Below are 18,577 nucleotides of genomic sequence, written 5' to 3' on the forward strand. Positions count from 1 at the left end.
ACTTGTTGGCAGTGTACTAAAAAGATAACTGCCCTAAAATTCTTTTAACTCAGAGTTTAAATCCAGTCAACTTGAAGGAATTATATATAGGTGGTATATAACCCCCCTACCCTTTCTTCCAGGTTTTTACTAACATCAAAAGCAAACTTTGTTTCAAAATTTATCAGCCACCTTGTTCTTTTTCTATCAGAACTCCTTTCCATTGGAAGGAAGTCATAACAACAAAAAAACAAAATCAAAAGAATCAGCTTTTGTGTCAAAATATTACATTGGGATCACAGGGAATATGGAGTACTTACAAAATACTTGGATGGAAATTAGAAAATAGAGTTCATCAACAGCATGAAAATGTGATACGCACTCTCAAACTATTGTTACAGAAATCAAACAGTATCACCTGCACGACCAGAGAACAAACAACTGGCGGGAATAACACTGCAACTTTCCCCGAAAACCTAATTGGCACATTTAAAGCCAACTCAAGAACTTCCGTGTCGGCTTTAGGGTGTCAAGACTTAGGTTCTCTCAAGTCCTGGTCTTCCCCTCTTCCAACTTTCCCTTTAAAAACACGCAAACGGCCTATTCTCCGCCCCAGGGAGTGGAGAGGGGCAGCGTACGTTACGCAGAGTACGGATGTTAACCCAAACCCCTGGTCTCTATGTGGTCCGTTCTGCATTAAAAGCACGTGCGAACTCGAGTCCTAGGAGTGTCACTTCCCAGGCATCTAGATCTCTGTGTAGAGAGATCTCATTTCCTGCAGAATCGGAGTGCGGGACCAAAGCGCCCAGCAGTGGCACCCTGGTGAGGTCCGGGCCCTGAGCACCAACTTCGACGAGGCGGCTTCCCCGCCTGCAGGTGCTGGGCGCGTGGCCCTGGGACAACCCAGGAAGGTAAGAGGCCCCTTTTCTCCAGCGGACTTCAAAAAAAACAAAAACAAAAACAAACGGGGGTACGGGTGGGGGGCCGTGAGGGAAGGAGGGAGACCCACCCCGCTCCCCTGCCTCCAGACACGTGCACACTTTTTGTTGCACCCGTTGCCCTTAGAGCGTCTCAGATTCAAACGTTCCAACTACGTATTATGTGAGTTCCCCTCCCTAAAGGGATATCAAATTGGGCGGGAGTTCCCGCGAACTCTGACCCCGCGTCTCCGCGAAGACTTAGGACCGGGAGGGAGGACGGGGGAGGGGGTGGTTGGCGCCGCTCGCTCTCCCGAGAAGCCACCAAACACGGTTTCCTGTCCTCTAACACCCTCTCCCGGGGCGGTACCCCGCGAAACCGTGCTCTCCGGAATCCTCCCGCCGCCAGTCACCTCAGGGCTTCCCTCCGGCCTCCCCCCCAGGGACTTCCTCCCCGCGGCCCAACTAGGCCCAAGGAGCCGGCGGCGCGCGCGGCTCGGCCTGCAGGCCCCACCAGGCAGGCGAGCGGCGAGCTACGGCCCCGGCCCATTCCCGCCGCCATTTTCCGGCGACCGTCGCTGCCGCGTAGGGGGGACGATCCCGGAGGAGGAGACTGCGCAGGGGCGCACCGGTCTCCGCCGCAGGGCAGAGGGGGAGCGTCCGCCGGCACGGAGGGCCATCAGGATCTTCGAAGCCTCCCCTCGTTGGCCACACTGTCCCGAGTTTAGGCCTCCTGTCGGGCCTTACCGATGAGCCTCTCACCTCACCCCAGATCCCCGCGCTTCTACTTACGCGGAAGAATCCCGCGTCCATCTTGCTGCCTCGCTCGGAGATCGCTCCCTATCCCAAGATACACCGCGCCGCCGCGACGGAGGGCGGGACCGGCAGGGAAAGCCGAGCGCCCGGACGCAGCGCGCGCCGTTCCACCCGCCCCTTCAGCCGACACGAGGCCGCGCCTGCGTAGTGCGGTGAGCACCAGCCACGCGTGCGCACGCGCGTCCCGGGGGCGAGCCGCTGCCGGACTCCGAGCTAGCTGCCAGGCCTGGCGGGGGGTGGGGGAGGAAAGTCTCGCGACCGCAGCCAATAAGAACGAGAGAGGGGGAAGGAGAGAAGGAGTCGTCGGGTCGCCCCGCCCTGACAATCCTTTTGTGACTCTAGATCAGCCTGGTTCGCGCAGCGTCACTTGACCCATCCTTCGACCCGTAGTGGAGGAGGCCTCCCGCCCTGGGGGTTCCACGGCCATTGAAAAGAAAGGCTGTTACCTCGGAGTGACGCGGGCGACGCGGCCCGCGCGTGGAAGAGAAGCCTGCCGGCCTCGCCTGTCATCCCGAAAGTTGGGGTTGTGTTGGTTATACGAGTTCACCAGTCGCTAAGAGCGGCTCTCAAGTGGCGGAGCCCTGTAGTATGAATGAAGCCCGCCCCGAGGCCGGGTCTCGGCGGCTTTCTCCCCTGGCCCGCGCTGGGCTCCCTGGTTTTCGGAGCTAAGCGGAAACGGCCGCCGGGCAGCCACGCCGACGGGCCGGAAGCGCCGCGGCCCCGGGCTGCGTGTCAGGCTGGGCTCCGCAAGCTCCGCGCCCGGCGCGGGAAGGCGCGCGTCCCTCCGGCCGTAGTTTACAAAGTTACGTCCTCCCACGCTCGCGCTCTCTAGTCCCGCATCCCCCTCCCCCCCGCACCGTGTGGATGTCTGTTCCGCAGCTCTAGATACGAGTTCTGTGCTCACAAAGTCCAGCTCAGACTTCTCCCGATCTTCCCAGCTTGTACAAGGCAGCCTCCTGCTTGACATACCTACTAGGAGAGACCTCAGCAACTGAACACGTCCAGGAATTGAACCCCTGATGCCTTCCCTTCTCTCCCCTCACTCCTGACACACCCCGGAAAACCGACCCGCGCCTCCCCAAGTCTCCTGCCTCCATCAATGGCAACAGCTCTCCTTTGTTCAGGCCGCAAGCCTTGGTGTTATTCTCGATTTCTCTTTCACCCCACTTCCAGACTACCAGGAAACCCACTCAGCTACGATCCTGGCTCAAGACCGAACAAATGCCCTGGCTTCCTAACTGGTCTTCCACCCTTGCTACTGACCATCTTTTCTAAATGCAGCAGAAAACCATAGACATGTCACTCTTAAGCCCCAAACCTTCCCAAAGTCCCTCATTTTTCTTAGAACAAAGGTTAAAATCTTACCCGATGCTCCCCTACTTTGATCTCCTTCCTAGTGCCCTGGCACTGCTCACTGCTTGAACTTTGTAAACTTGCTCTTGATTCAAGACCTTTGCACTGATTGTAACTTCTGCCTAGAATGCTCTACCATGAGATACCTACTTGATAAATTTCAAGGTTTTACTCAAGTCTCACCTAGTCAACGAGGTCTACCTTGACTATCCCACTGTAGATTGCTTATACACTCTCTATATAACCCTGATGCCTCTTAATCTACTTTGCTTTTTCCCATAGCTTTTGCCACCCTGTAATATTTATTTACCTATTTTTAATGTTTATTATTTGTTCCCCACACTGGAATGTAAACTCCTTAAAGTCAGGGCATTTGTCTTTTTTGCTCACTGGTGTATCCCTAGCACCTAGAACAGTGTCTGGCACAGAGTAGAGGCTCAATAAGATTTATTTTTTTAAACTTTTGTTTGAGAGAGGGAGACAGAGCATAAGGAGGGTAAGGCTGAGAGAGAGCGAGGGAGACACCAAATCGGATGCAGGCTCCAGGCTCTGAGCTCTCAGCACAGAGCCCAATGTGGAGGCTCCAAACCTACGAGTCCTGAGATCATGACCTAAGCCAGAGTTGGACACTTAACTGACTGAGCCATCCAGGTGCCCCTCCATAAAATTTCTTGAATGAATGACAGCATTGTCAAAGCATCACAGGGGCACCAGGGTGGCTCAGTCGGTTAAACGTTCGACTTCAGCTCAGGTCACGATCTCACAGTTTGTGGGTTCGAGCCCCATGTCGGACTCTGTGCTGCCAGCTCAGAGCCTGGAGCCTGTCTTCAGATTCTGTGTCTCCCTCTCTCTCTGACACTCCCCTGCTCATGCTGACTTTCCCTCTCTCAAAAATAAAATAAACCTTAAAAAAAAACAACAACAACAACAAAGCATCACAGATGGGGAACTAACTGGCTTCCACAGAACAAGCCAGGTGACCAGATGGAAATATGAAATCACGGTGTCCCACATCTCACTATTATCTGTGGTTCTTATCATTGTGTTTTATCTTTTCTTTACTGTCTCTCTTTGTTGCTGCCAATCCTATAAATGTTGCCTTTCCTTGCCGTTCTGCCATTGACCCTTTCCTTCTACTTTTTGCTCAGCGAAGATGACCTATCTGTCCTATCTTGGTTTAAGTTCTGTCCCAGACCCATATGTGCAACTTCTTGTTGGCAGTCACATGGAGTGTCCTGTGGGTGCCTCACACGCAACATGTCCCAAAACGATTTCATCTTCTTCCACTTGCCTCAACCCTTTGTTTTCCCATTTTTCAATGAATGAGCCTGACCTTCTCCCTATCATCATTCATGCTCTGCAGACTCCTGCCTTTGCATTTCTGTTACTTTCCTTCTAGCCCTATTGCCTCTTTAATTTGGATTACTCTCGGGACCATTGCAGCAACAACTTATTAACATTTCCCTTGCCTTCAGGGTTGATGTGTCCACCTTATACCCAGAGTGATTTTCTAAGGTAATAGTCTTAATCCTTTCAGCCTTCAACTTGAAAACCTTTTCTTGGCTCCCCATTGTCCTCTAGATAAAGCCCAAGCTAGTTATTGTGGCCTACAAAACCCTTTACGATTAGTTTATTGGTCTCTTCTTCAGACTCATCACAAGGACCAATCCTCTCCCTAGCCACGTCCTTCACTTCTAACCTGCAGCCACGCTGAGCTACAGATGTGGGCTAATTAGGAACAGGGTAGGTTTCCAAAGTCAGTTTCTTGTCTGTATGTTGGTAAATCTGAAGTTACTAAGAGGTGACTCACAAATCACTTCCTCAAACAAGTCTTTTCTGACCAGCCTTTCGAAAATATCAGAACCATCTCCCCACTCAATCATACCTTGCTTTATTTTTTTCATACCTGACATTGTTATCTATTTTGTTTACATGCTTACTCTTTTTGCCCCCATTAAAAAAAACCCCAAAACTATGAGTTTTTTGATCACCATTAAAGCCTTTGTATCTAGAACAGTATCTGCCACATTCTTGGAAGTCAGTAAATATTTGTTGCATAAATGTATGAGGAAGAGTCAGGACCAGGAACCAAAGGCACTTCTAGCAACAAGTGAGTCTGTTCTTTGAAATAGTATAACCATTGATTCTTTCAGGGAGAGTCCACATTGAAAACTCTGCTGAGGCAAGTAAGCCTTCTCCCTGCAGGTCAGTGTGGTTCTTGGCAATCAGAGTATCTGCAGACGCCATCTCCTGCTCACTTTGATGCTGTGCAGATCAAAATGGATCTTAAAGCCAAGAAGCCATCCCAGTGAGCCACTGGTGGTTCTTTGCTAGGTCTGGTCTTTAAGTCCTAAGATACGCCCTGAGCCTCTACAAGCTAATGGGCAGTCAGCCTTAGTTTTGATCCTGTAGGCCCAGAGTCCAAGACTCCTCCATTTCATCAACCTCTTTTCCTCATTGCTCACTGATTGCTGTTCCTGATAGAAGCATTTCACATGCACCCTGTTCCCTCTGTCCTTCACAGTCACTGGTCCTGAAAATAACCATCCCTCCAGCAGGTGCACTCTGATTTTCTCACCCCTTTCAGCTTTCGTTCTCATCTCTACGTCTGTCTCTCATTTGCTTCTTTCTTTCAGCTCTGCATTTGCGTTCCCTAGATAAAACAGATTAACAGTCTTCACAAAGTATCTCAAGAACCAAGCGCAAATTTACCAAACAAGCTATGGACTAAAATAATCCTATAACGGAAATGAAAATGCCTGATGGATAAAAACGGATGCATTTTGCTCTGGAAGGTGTCTTTGAGCACATCAGTGACTGTAGTAGTTATCTGTTGCCGAATAACTCCCCAAATTTAGCAACTTGAAACATTAAATATTTGTTATCTATCATGTACTATTTCTGTGCATCAGGAATCTGGAGTGCCTTCTTTGGACATTTCTGGCTCAAGGTCTTTCAAGAGAACGTAGTCAAGATATTGGCCCAGATTACAGTCAACTGGGCCTGGAAAATGTGTTTCCAAGAAGGTTCGCTCACATGACTATTGGCAAGAGGCCTCAGTTCCTTGCCAAACTGACTTCTCCATAGGCTGTTTCAGTGTCTCATGATCTGGTGGCTTCCCCCAGAGCAAATGATCCAAACGAGAGCAAGACAGAAGCCATGGTGTCTTTTAATGCCTTACTTCAGAAGTCATACACCATAATTTCCACACTATCCTATTTATTACAGTTTGTTTGTATTCAGTCCTGGAGGGGACAGCACAAGAGTGTGAATACTAGCAGCTGAAGGGCTTTGGGGGCCGTCTTGGAGGCTGGTTACTGGGATAAGGATTGGTAAGTTGAAAATGTAGGGGCACCTGGGTGGCTCCGTCAGAAGAGCATGCAACTCTTGATCTCGGGGTTATGAGTTAGAGCCCCACGTTGGGTGTAGAGATTATATATTTTATAATCTTATTTATATATAATATTTTATAATTATATAATAAATATATACATATAATTCATAAAATATATAATAATAAAATAAAAAGGATACGTAAGTACAAGAGTTTGTATACATCTAGATTTATTTTATTTTTTATTTTTTATTAAAAAAATTTTTTTATGGTTTTTAAATTTATTTTTGAGAGACAGAGACCGTGCGAGCAAGGGAGGGTCAGAGAGAGAGGGAGACACAGAATCGGAAGCAGGCTCCATTGCTGTCAGCACAGAGCCCGACGCAGGGCTCGAACCCACAAACTGTGAGATCATGACCTGTGCCTGTTATGCCCAGATTTTAATATCGCCCCCAAAAACCAGAGACTACCAGGGAGACCGAGTCACGCATGCAAAAGCAAAGGGCGGTTTTATTATGGGCTTAGGCTGGCTGAGCCTAAGCTCGGGCTCACAGACTTTACCAGCTCAGCAGATCCATGCTGAGAGCCCCGAACAAAGGTGGGGGCAGGGCTTTTATGAGTTTGGGAAGGGGGAGTTACAGGACATTGTGACATAGGAACAGTGATCCAATCATTATTATACAGTATTATTGACAGCAGGTTTAACCATTCACATTGCCTAGAGTATTTGTTACTTATGACGGGACCCAATCACAACATTTAGAGTATTGACCAATCACAGAGTGGGCCCAGGACCCTCACGTGGGGCGTGACTAGCCTTAGCCTCCATCTCTAGGCCTGCCCTTAGAAATGTTAAGGGTCTTAGCTGGCCTTTCCTGATTGGGCGTTACAAGGGTGGTCCCTTCTGCCTTGGGCAATGTGTGCCCTTCTGTTCTCATGGAGTCGGTTTCAGACCTGCTTCCTTACAAGCCGAAGTCCGAAGTCCGATGCTCAACCGACTGAGCCCCCCCCAGGCACCCCTACACCTAGATTTAGAAAGGACTGCATTCCTTCTCTCCCCTCAGAAACCTTTGCACATATTCAGTCCCTTGATCAAGAATGACTGTTCCCTCTCTTCCAGCCTCTGCCTTGGCCTCCCCATCTTGTCTCTTTACCTTTAGTCCTTTTAACTAGCCATGAATTCTTCCTTTAGGGTTTAACTAATCAATTTTAGTGTTTATTTTTGAGAGAGAGAGAGAGAGGCAGGGAGCTGGAGAGGGGTGGAGAGAGAGGGAGACAGAATCTGAAGCAGGCTCCAGGCTCATGACCTGAGCTGAAGTCCGACACTTAACTGTCTGAGCCACCCAGGCACTCTTCTAATTTAATGTTACCTCTTCCAGGAAGCATTTCCAGTAGTGGAACTTAGTACCTACCGTCTGAATATCTTCTTTTTCTTCTTCTTCTTCTTTTTTTTTTTTAACTATCTGAGTATCTTTTAGGGGATTGCTGAGCCCCCCCAAGCCCCAATGGCAGACCTTCTCAAACAGGTTTCCCATATTCTACTCATTAGCGTATTTTCCATTATGTCCTAATCATGTACTTGTTCATCTCGACTCCTACCCCCCCCAGCCCCCCCCACCACACAAAACTCTTTGAATGTGAGAACTATGTCTCCTCTCTTTATCATCAGTACCCAAAACAGAGTTTGGCAAATAATAGGTTCTAAGTATATGTGCAACAAATACACACCATGGGCATATGCACAATAGTTGAGTATTAAGAACAATATTCTGGGGGCGCCTGGGTAGCTCAGTCGGTTGAGCGTCCGGGATGGGCTAAATGGGCAAGGGGCATTAAGGAGGGCACTCGCTGGGAAGAGCACGCACACTTAGTTCTATCCCTGATATCATTATTACACTATATGTTAACTAATTTGGACGTAAATTTTAAAAAGTTAATAAAATATCAAGCTGTCAAACTATAAGAGATTTCTAGTTCCTTCGTAAGCAACTAGAAATATCAGCTATGTAAGACATGAAACAGCAGTCTGGGATTTTCTGAATCTCACTTTCTGAGTCTAATACGAGGTTCACTAGATGGCGTTCTCGCCTCTCAGAAGGAAGTGAACTATCACAAAGACACTGTGGTTTCACCGGTTGATTTTTACTGAGCCCTGACTGTGTGCTCACCATGGGGTTCTTCGATATAACAAGGGAAGTTTACCATAGTCCTCAGGGAGCTCATAATATAGCCAGAAAGGTGATAGCAACAGCACATGTAATAACAATGTAATTGCCTACTTTGCTTTCCACCCCGTAGAAAATTCCCCCACAGATGTTATATTCAGGCATTAAAAAAAATTTTTTTTAATGTTTATTTTTTGAGAGAGAGAGAGAGAAAAAGAGAGGGGCAGGAGAGAGAACAAGCAGGGGAGAGGCAAAGAGAGAGGGAGACACAGAATCCAAAGCAGGCTCCAGGCCCCAAGCTGTTAGCTGCTTGGGATACACTCTCTCTCTCTCTCTCTCTCTCTCTCTCTCTCTCTCTCTCTCTCTCTCTCTCTCTCTCTGTCCCTACCCCATTCATGCTCTCGCTCTCAAAATAATAAATGAACTTAAAAAAAAAAGGGTTTTGAGGAGGAGTTTGGAGGCCGATTCCATAATTTTTATAAAGACAAATGTCCAAGAATAGCCAAGATACGACAGTGCAGAGGAGAAATTGAGGGGGAGGGGGAGGCTTTGTCCCGCTGCATTAATTCAGAAAATGTATCTGTGTGGGGACTGACAAACTCACCAAAGAAGCACAGAACCATAGAAAAAGACCCACATACATATGAAAACGTGATATAAGGCAGGTGGCCTTGTAGATACTGGGGAAAGCAAAAGTAATTGGTTATGCATGAGGAAAAACTGAACTTGGATCCGTACCTCACTCTACATACAAAAGTCAATTTCCAATGATTAAACACAAGTGAAAGGCAAAACTTTAAAAAAGAAAAGAAAAGAAAAAGAAACAAAGGAAGAAAGAAAGAAAGGAAGGAAGAAAGTTTTAAGAGAATATCTTCAAGGCCTAGGGTAAGGAAGATTTCCCTAAGATATAAAGAAAAGGCGAACCATGAGAGAAAGACAATTGTTACATTTGACTACATTTTATTAAAAACATTTGCTTATCGGGGCACCTGGGTGGCTCAGTCGGTTAAGCCTCCGACCTCGGCTCAGGTCAGATCTCACGTTCGTGGGTTCGTGCCCCGCGTCAGGCTCTGTGCTGACTGCTAGCTCAGAACCTGGAGCCTGCTTCCGGTTCTGTGTCTCCTTCTCTCTCTGCCCCTCCCCCTCTCATGCTTTGCCTCTCTCTGTATCAAAAATAAATAAAACATTAAAAAATTAAAAAAAAAAACATTTGCTTATCAAAAGATACCACCTAGTAAAAAAGACAAGTTGTGAACTGGGAGAAGTTATCTGTGACGATGTTATTATAACTGAAAAAGGATTAGTATCCAGAATGTACTCTTTCAAAAATGTCACACACTAGTAAGAAAAAAGCAGACAACCCAGTGGAGCGATGGGCAAAGTCTTGAGCTGGCCAGCGTTCCACAGAAGGATCTATCCTTCTCTTTAGTGATCTGGGAAATGCAAATTAAGATCACAAGACACCAATTTACGTCGACTAGACTACTTATGCCACATTAGGAAGTCCAGCGAGACAAAGTGTTACTGAAGAAGTAGATTCACTCGAACTCACATATTCTACTGACGGGATAGTAAATTGGTGCCAACACTGTGGACTACCATTTGTCATTTGTCATTATTGAATAAAATCAAAGATGTGCAAACCTTATGACCCAGCATTTCCACTCCAGACAATGCATGCGTGTCCCAAGATCCATGTGTAAAATATGCAATATTCTTCCTACTGGCAAAAAACTGGACATGACATAAATGTCTGTCTCCAGGATCATGGGTAAATAGATTGCAATATGTCTTTAAAATGGAATTTTAAAGAAAATGGCATTGAGTATAGGTGCATGACACAAACTAAGTAAAACTTTAAAATTGACTGAAAAGGGGCGCCTGGGTGGCTCGGTTGACTGGGTACCTGTCTTTGGCTAGCCCGGTGCCTGGCTGTCTGCTGTCGGTGCAGAACCTGCTTCAGATCCTCTCCCCCCCCTCCACTTGTTTTCTCTCTCTCTCTCAAAAAGAAGTAAACATTCAAAAAATTAACTTTACAGTGAAAAGAACAAAACAAGTTGCAAAAGACTATGCACAGTATGAACTCACATATCAAAACATGAAAAAAAAACTAGCAGAACTCAACAACGTATCGTTTTAGGGAAGCATGCCATTACAACAAAATTATTTTTAAGGTGAGGAACGTTCTGGAAAGTGGTTCTTTAGGGGATCAGAGTAGAGGATGAGATAGGGAAAGAACATGGAGGCCAATTATTAAACAGTACTGGTAATGCTCCAAGTCTTGAGTGAGTGTGTTCAGAGCCATTCTTTTTAAATGTTACATATTTTATTTGGTATTTTACAAATCTAACACAGTATGGCAGGGGCGGGGGAAACTCCTGGTGTGGTTAGATTGTTGACAAAAGGATTTCTTAATTGCTGCTATGCAAAAAGACAATAGAGTCCTATTCCAAAGTGTTGGAGGAAAAGAACTTTGAAACGAGAATTTTATCTTTAGTTATACTGTCATTTAAATACTAGAGTAAAATAAATATTTATTCAAGGCCTCAGAAATGTTGCCACATAAAGAACTTCTTTGAAATCACTCCTAAAGAGAACTGAATCCAGACGAAAGCAATGAAATATGGGAGGTAAAGGTGAATAACTGACTTAATAAATTTTATTAACTCCAAAATCGAAAATATCACAGATTCTAGAACTAAAACTCTAAGTGTCCTTTCTTGGTAATCAGAGAAATCCAAACAAAAGCAACAATTAGGTAATATTTTATATCCATAATATTGCCAAAAACTTAGAAACCCAAGGTAATTCAAAGGGTCAGAAAGGATGTGGAGGAAAGAGGATTTTTTTCCACGAATTGCCGATGGAGGTAGAAACTGTGTGTGCTTTTTCCCTGTTTATACCTGGAGGTAGAGACTATGTGTGTCTTTCCAAAAGGAAGGCCTTTTGGCTGTACTTAGTCAAAGTAAGTGTAATGTGTGTCTTATGACTCAGCAATTCTACTCCAAGCATAAAAATGTACACCCTTCTCCACCCCCCATGCCAAGAAGGCTTCACATACAGATCAGTAAGGGTGTGTATCTGAGAACGTATCTTTCATTTTGTGTAAGTAGTTGGAGCCAGAGGCAAACTGTGTATCTGCCATTCAGAGATGGATGCGAAGGAGTGCCTGGGTGGCTCAGTCGGTTAAGCCTCCGACTTTGGCTCAGGTCATGATCTCATGGAACCCGCTTCATATTCTGTGTCTCCCTCTCTCTCTGCCCCTTCCCTGCTCATGCTCTGTCTCTATTTCTCTCTCAAAATTAACAAACATTTTTTTAAATTTGTGTGTTTTTTTAAATGTTTTTATTTATTTTTGAGAGAGAGAGAAAGACAGCGTGAACAGGGGAGGGTCAGAGAGAGAAGGTGTCTCGGGATCTGAAGACAGGCTCCAGGCTCTGAGCTGTCAGCACAGAGCCCGATGCGGGGCTCGAACCCACGAACCATGAGATCATGACCTGTGCTGAAGTCAGACGCTTAACCGACTGAGCCACCCAAGTGCCCCAAAATTAACAAACATTAAAAAAAATTTTTTTAAGAGATGGATGAGAAAAATGTGGCACATTGATGAATATAATCAGAAATAAACTGGATTTATATTCAGCAATATGGTTAGAGCCTTAAAAAAAAACACTTAGTGATAAAAGTAAGAAACAGAACATCTTTATCACAACTATGTAAAAGAAGTTCATATAAGAGCGCCTGGGTGGCTCAGTCAGTGGAGCGTCTGACTGTGGCTCAGTTCATGATCTCATAGTTCGTGAATTCCAGCCCCGCATCAGGCTCTCTGCTGTCAGCGCAGAGCCTGCTTCAGATCTTCTGTCTCCTCTCTCTCTGCCCCTCCCTTGCTCAACTCTCTGTTTCTCTTAAAAAATAGATAAAACTTAAAAAGAAAAAGAACATTGTACATTTTTTAAGGCACATTTATTCAATCATGGACTCATTAAGTATGTTTTCATCATTTATTATGTGAGGCACCACTCTTGACATTGGGAATATAGCAGCAAAGATAACAAAATTCTGGTTTTTATGGAACTTCTATTACAAGAAGACAGATCATAAGGGAAAATGAATGCGGAACACAAGGTGGAGACAGGTGACGAGCTAGGTGTACTGTTTTGACAAAGGGTGGCCATGGAGGTCCTCTCTGATAAAGTGACCTTGAACCTGTGTTAAGAGGAGAGGCAACACCCGTGGGTTTGTGGAGGAGGAGAATTCCAGGCAAAGAGAAGAGTAGGTGCAAAGGTCCTGAGGTGGGCGTGTGCTTGACATGTTTTAGAAACAGTAAGATCAATGTGTGGCTGGAGTGGAGTGAGAGAGGGAGTTGCAGGAAGTGAGAGAGGTTAGAGTGGCCGAGATTTTGCTTGGAATGAAATGAGAATCCATTAGGAGCTTTTTGGCAGGGGAGTGAAATGATCCAGCTTATTTTTAAACTTTTTTTTTAATGTTTTATTTATTTTTGATACAGAGAGAGACAGAGCATGAGAGGGGGAAGGGCAGAGAGAAGGAGACACAGAACCAGAAGCAGGCTCCAGGCTCTGAGCCAGCTGTCAGCACAGAGCCCGACTCGGGGCTCGAACCCACGAACGTGAGATCTGACCTGAGCCGAAGTCGGAGGCTTAACCGACTGAGCCGCCCAGGCGCCCCGATCCAGCTTATTTTTAAAGGAGCACCGTGGTTACGGTGCAGAGGCAAGCCCAGAAGCCGGAAGAGCAGGGAGGAGGCTACTCTAGGGGTCCAGACAGAGGGGGCAGTGATTTAGAGTAGGGTTATGGAAACGATGTCGAAGGTGAAAAGAAAAGAAAGAGAAGAAAAAAAAAAAGAAGAAGAGAAAAGAAAAAAAAAGCCTTAGGAGAATATCTTTAAGGACTACAGATAGGGAATACTTCTTGAAACAAGATATTTTTAAAAGTACTAACCATAAAAAAAGGAAATTGATAAATCTGACTACAGTCTGTTATACCACAAAGAGGAAAAAGACAAGTTGCAAAATGGGAAAAGATACACAATTTAAAAATAGAGCAGGTGCTTTACTAACGAATGGGTGTGAGTGAAATAGGAGAACCAAGGCCATGGCTGGGGGTTCGGGGCCGAACAACAGGGAGTTGATCTTCTCTGGATGGGAAAGACCGGGAAGGGGTAGCTCTAGGTGGAAAAGCAGAGTTTTTTGGGGCTGTTTGAGATGCCCGTTAGATATCCAAGTGGAGCTATTACGTGGTCTGTTGGCCATTTATGGCCAGAATCTGGGGAGAGGTCCGAAGATGGGCAGTTGGGAGAGGCAGCATATGGGTGATACTTACATCATGGGATCAGAGGAAATCACCAAGGGAGTGAGCTCAGATGGCAAAGAAGACTGAGACCAAGCCCTGAAGTGCTCGTTATTCAAAAGTAAGGAAGGTGGGGGTGCCTGACTTAGGCTCAGGTCATGATCTCACGGCTTGTGGGTTCGAGCCCCGCATCTGGCTCTGCGCTGACAGCTCAGATTCTGGGCATCCCTCTCTCTCTGCCCCTCCCTTGCTTGTGCTCTGTCTGTATCTCTCAAAAATAAATAAACGTTAAAAAAAAAAAAGTAAGGAAGGTGATGAGGAACCAGCACAGGAGACGGAGAAGGAATGGCTGGACACCGAGGTTGGAAGAGAACCAAGAGAGGGTGGGGTCCTGGGGGCCAAGTGAGAAAGAACTTCCGGCAGGAAGGACTGACAGGTCATCCCCCACCTGCTGTGAGTAGAGGAGACGAACAAAGAGTAGATCTGGAAAGATAAGTTCTTTTTTTTTTTCAGTTTTTTAAAATGTTTGTTTTTGAGAGAGAGACAGCGAATGAGTGGGGGGAGGGGCAGAGAGAGGAGACACAGAATCCGAAGCAGGCTCCAGGCTCTGAGCTGTCAGCATAGAAACCGACGTGAAGCCCGAACTCACGGACCGGGAGATCATGACCTGAGCCAAAGTCAGATGCCCACCCGACTGAATCACCCAGGCGCCCCTGGCAAGGATAATTTCACACAGTGATAAGGTTGAAAGCCTCATGGGAGAAGGCTCTAGAGAGACCAGGAAGAGAAGGGGAGACAGGAAGGAGAGTGCACTTTCTGTTTTGGTTTGCTTCATGGGCAGAAGATCTGTTTTATTTCCACTTGCCCCCCCCCCCCCCGCCCCTCAAAGCTGTAAAACATAGAAACAACAACAAAATCAGGCTGCGAGATACTCCCCTCCTTCTGATCACTCCCAAATCAGGGCACAGGGTTGATGTTTAACTGATGTTTGTCCTTCCTCCTACTGCACCCCGTCTACCGGGGGCCCCGGTCTTCCCGGAAGCTGGTCTTCCCTCTGGCAGGTGGGACTGAGTGGGGGCAGACTTCGGAGAAGGCTGTGTGTGTGGCCGTGTGTGTGGCCGTGTGGTCCCCTGAGAACAGGCGGTGTAGGGACATGGGGTATGCTTCCATCACCCCTCTCTCCCAGCCTCTTCATGGCCCCTCCCCCCCATACAACAACATGGCCCCTCTGGCCCCTCATTCTCACCCCTACAGCCCCTGCCAAACAGTGATGGCGCTCACGACAAAGCCGCCACTTCCCTAAGCACACAACTCGTTCTTGGGTAGCCGTCCCACTACGACCTCCACAGACCCCTGCCCTGGACGCATCAGAGCCTGGAGGCTTGGGGCAGGGGTGGGGGCCACTGGAGGTGGCAATCAGCACCATCAAGACAAGTTGCCTCCGTAGCCCCAGAGCCTCCAGAAGAAACTGCAATGGCGGCTGCCCCTCCCCCCACCATGTCCCACCTCCTTTCTTTGTCCTCTGAGCTCGGCCTTTCCCTTGAAGGATACTCCTGTCTTCCAATCCGTGACTTCCCTGTGTGATCCTAAGTGTATGCATATCCTGTTATGTGTCTCACCAATTTCTCTATCACAAGAGAAGTGACAGTTCCTCAGAGCACCCACAGTCCCACAGACAGAGTGGGGTGTCCCCACACTTCTCCAGAAGAGAACGAGGTGAGAACAAAGTTCCAAGGCTTGAGGGACGAGCCACCTCCCAGGAACCCACCCGAAGCAAAACTGAACTAGATGGGGAGGAGAGCATGGTGCCAGGGAGCGGACTCCTCAGGGACAAGGAGGAGGATGGGAGGGACAGAAATGGAGCTGTGGCCCCAGTGCACAGACCCGGAGAGCCACAGTGTCAAGGTCCTGCCTGATGCCCGGAGCCCCGGACTCCCGAAGGCCTCCATGGCTGTGCTCACGGTCATGTTCATGTCCCCTGTGATAGGGCTGTGATGGGGGTGGCGGTGGTTATGACCCCGGTGCAAATCCTCGTGTGGATGGCCATGATGGCGATGCTCCCAAGATGGTGGCCATAGCTCTCGGCATGGCTGTGTCCTCGATGGAAACCCACACACGAGTCCCTGTGGCGGTGGCCATGTCCTCGTGCAGGTCACCATGACCTCCTCGTCTGGCCAACGCCACCCGCAACACCACCCAGGTTAGCAGTCCCACGGCCACCCAGTGGGGGGCCCTAGGCCTCTGGCCATCAAGCAGACCAGAGGCCCAGAGACAGTGACTCCGTCTGACACATAACTATGCCGATGTGGGGCCTGCTTCTCTCCACTCATGTCCTCTGTCCACTTCTCTGGGTGCTCCTCCATTCTATTCTGTCCCCAGCCCCACTGTTCCCAGGACCGTTCCTGAGACAGCATGTGGGAGAATTTTGCTACGGAGAAAAGCAGAGAGATGGCACAGTGTTCGAAGGGGCCTGTGTGGTCTCTTTTAATATAAGACAAATCAAATAAATTAAAAGAAGCGTATATGGTGGAGAAGAAAAGCAGCAGTGGAGATTCAGGTGAAGTGGAAAACACGAAATAAGAGGGGGCTCTATAGGGTCAAAGATGACCGTGTGCTATGAATTGAATGATAGAACTATTTCTGCTGGGGACCAGGCAGAGGGGAGAAGAGAAAAACAGAACAAAACAAAACAAACCAGCCCCTAATCCCGCTCTGATTTTTTTAAAGTTTTTTTAAGTTTTCTTTTCTTTTCTTTTCTTTTTTTTTTTTAAAGAGGGCATCCATGGGTGGGGGAGGGGCAGAGAATAAGGTAGACAGAGAATCCCAAGCAGGCTCCACACTGCCAGCACAGAGCCCGACATGGGGTTCGAACCCACACACCATGAGATCATGACCTGAGCTGAAATTAAGAGCCAGAAGCTTTTAACGATGGAGCCCCCCAGACATTTCTCCCCCTCTGATTTTTACTGTTCAAGCAAACTGATTCCTGGGTGTGAATACCTATATATGGATATTTGAAAAGTCTCTTTTACTTTTGGGGCACCTGTGTGGCTCAGTCAGTTCGGCATCTGACCTCGGCTCAGGTCATGATCTCACAGTTATGGGTTTGAGCCCCACGTAGGGCTCTGTGCTGACAGCTCAGAACCTGGAGCCTGCTTCGGATTCTGTGTCTCCTTGTCTCTCTGCCCCTCCCTTGCTCATGCTCTGTGTCTCTTTGTCTCTCAGAAATAAATACATGTTTTAAAAAAAAGGTAAAACAAAATCTCTTTTACTTCCAAGTGACTACCAAGGCAAGAACAGAAAAGCTGGAAAGAAGGAATAAGTTGGTAATGACACTTCTTTGAGATCAATTAAAGCATCACAGCATTCTTTAAGGGGCCTCAGTAAAACTCATTCAAAAGGAGGTTTTGAGCAGGGAAGGAACCGCTCTCTGCTGATACCTGGGCTGTCACCAGATTGAGGTGTTCATATCACTAGAGATCTGAAGGTCAGTCTTGATTCTACCTGCTTCACCCGAACGCGGCTGATGGTCAGAGGCCGGACAGGAGCGTCCGCTGAACGGCAGCAGTTGGCTCCTTTGCCAGGAAATTTTCTGCGCAGGGAACGGGTGCCTTGGGACAAAAGGCTACTGAGCTGACACAATGCGGCCGCTGTGTGCTCCCAGCCAGTGGGCCCGAGGCAATTCCTGGAGACATTTTTGTTGGGTTACTACACACCCACAAAGAGCTACTTAAAAAAGGGAAAAGCACAAAACTTTACAATTAGAGGACTATTTAGAAAAAGCATTTAAAAGCTAACAGATACACAGACGGCCTGTTGCTTCTTGCAACGGACTCTAAATTGTTCTCGCAGCCTCCTCTCTCCCACGCCAGTCCGTCCGTTCTGCACATGGCAGCAGGATTCGTCTCCCGGAAGCACAGATCTGATCTTGTCACTCCAATGCTCAAGCACCTTCAGTGGCTCCCTGCTGCCTTTAAAATAATCCAGCATTGAAGATCCTTCATACTGGAGCCCCTCTCCTCTTCCCCACCCATCTCCCACTGCTCCCTTGGACGTGGGCTAGACTAAAGCTTCTCTGCAGCAGGCGCTTCTTGCTGTCTCGCTCTGACTTTCCACTCTTTCCTGCACTCACTCCAGTTCAATCTTTCGCTCGTAGTTTACCTGTTATCTCTTCTGGGGAGCTTTTCTCCCTAACTACCAATCTCTGAGCTGAACTAGGTACTCCAGCAAGAGGCTTATATAAAAGCCTGAAATTCCTCCTGTCACAAAAATGGTGGTCCTACATTGTATTTGTTTGCTTAGTGGTTTGTCTTCTCTGCTGCGCGGTAAGTTCTGTGAGGTCAGGGACCATGTCTGTCTTACTTACCCCTGGATCTCATGAACGTGAGCAAGCAAGCAAGAACAAGTGAGCTGAACAGTCTTCCTTGACTCCCACATTTTACTCTTGCTTTTCTTTCCCCCATCCGACCATTCCTGTCCATAAAATTTCTACCCAAACCACATGTATTCAGTCACTTGATTCATGAGAAAGTTGATCCTGCAGTAAAGCAGGAGAAAGAAGAATGGTCTTTTGAAAAAATCGTTCTGGGTCAATAGGATGTCTGTATGGAAGAAATTACTCTTGACCTCACCTTGCACACACACCGAAATCAATTTCAGATGGACTGTATGTTTAAATAGGAAAAGTAAAGTACTGGGACTTTTGGA

The 18,577-nt window shown here is 47.3% G+C and overlaps 1 protein-coding gene across 1 annotated transcript in view; it reads right to left on the minus strand.

The window, feature by feature from the left end:
• Window positions 1-1,793, minus strand: part of SRRM1 (serine and arginine repetitive matrix 1) — a 29,628-nt gene extending 27,835 nt beyond the window's left edge. Inside the window, exon 1 of the mRNA XM_029945872.1 lies at window positions 1,689-1,793. Within this exon, the coding sequence (XP_029801732.1) occupies window positions 1,689-1,709 (21 nt within the window). The 5' untranslated portion in view covers window positions 1,710-1,793. The remainder of the gene's footprint in view (window positions 1-1,688) is intronic.
• Window positions 1,794-18,577: the final 16,784 nt, after the last annotated feature.

This window comes from Suricata suricatta, chromosome 8, assembly GCF_006229205.1.
Source record: "Suricata suricatta isolate VVHF042 chromosome 8, meerkat_22Aug2017_6uvM2_HiC, whole genome shotgun sequence".
NCBI classification, from domain to species: Eukaryota; Metazoa; Chordata; class Mammalia; order Carnivora; family Herpestidae; genus Suricata; species Suricata suricatta.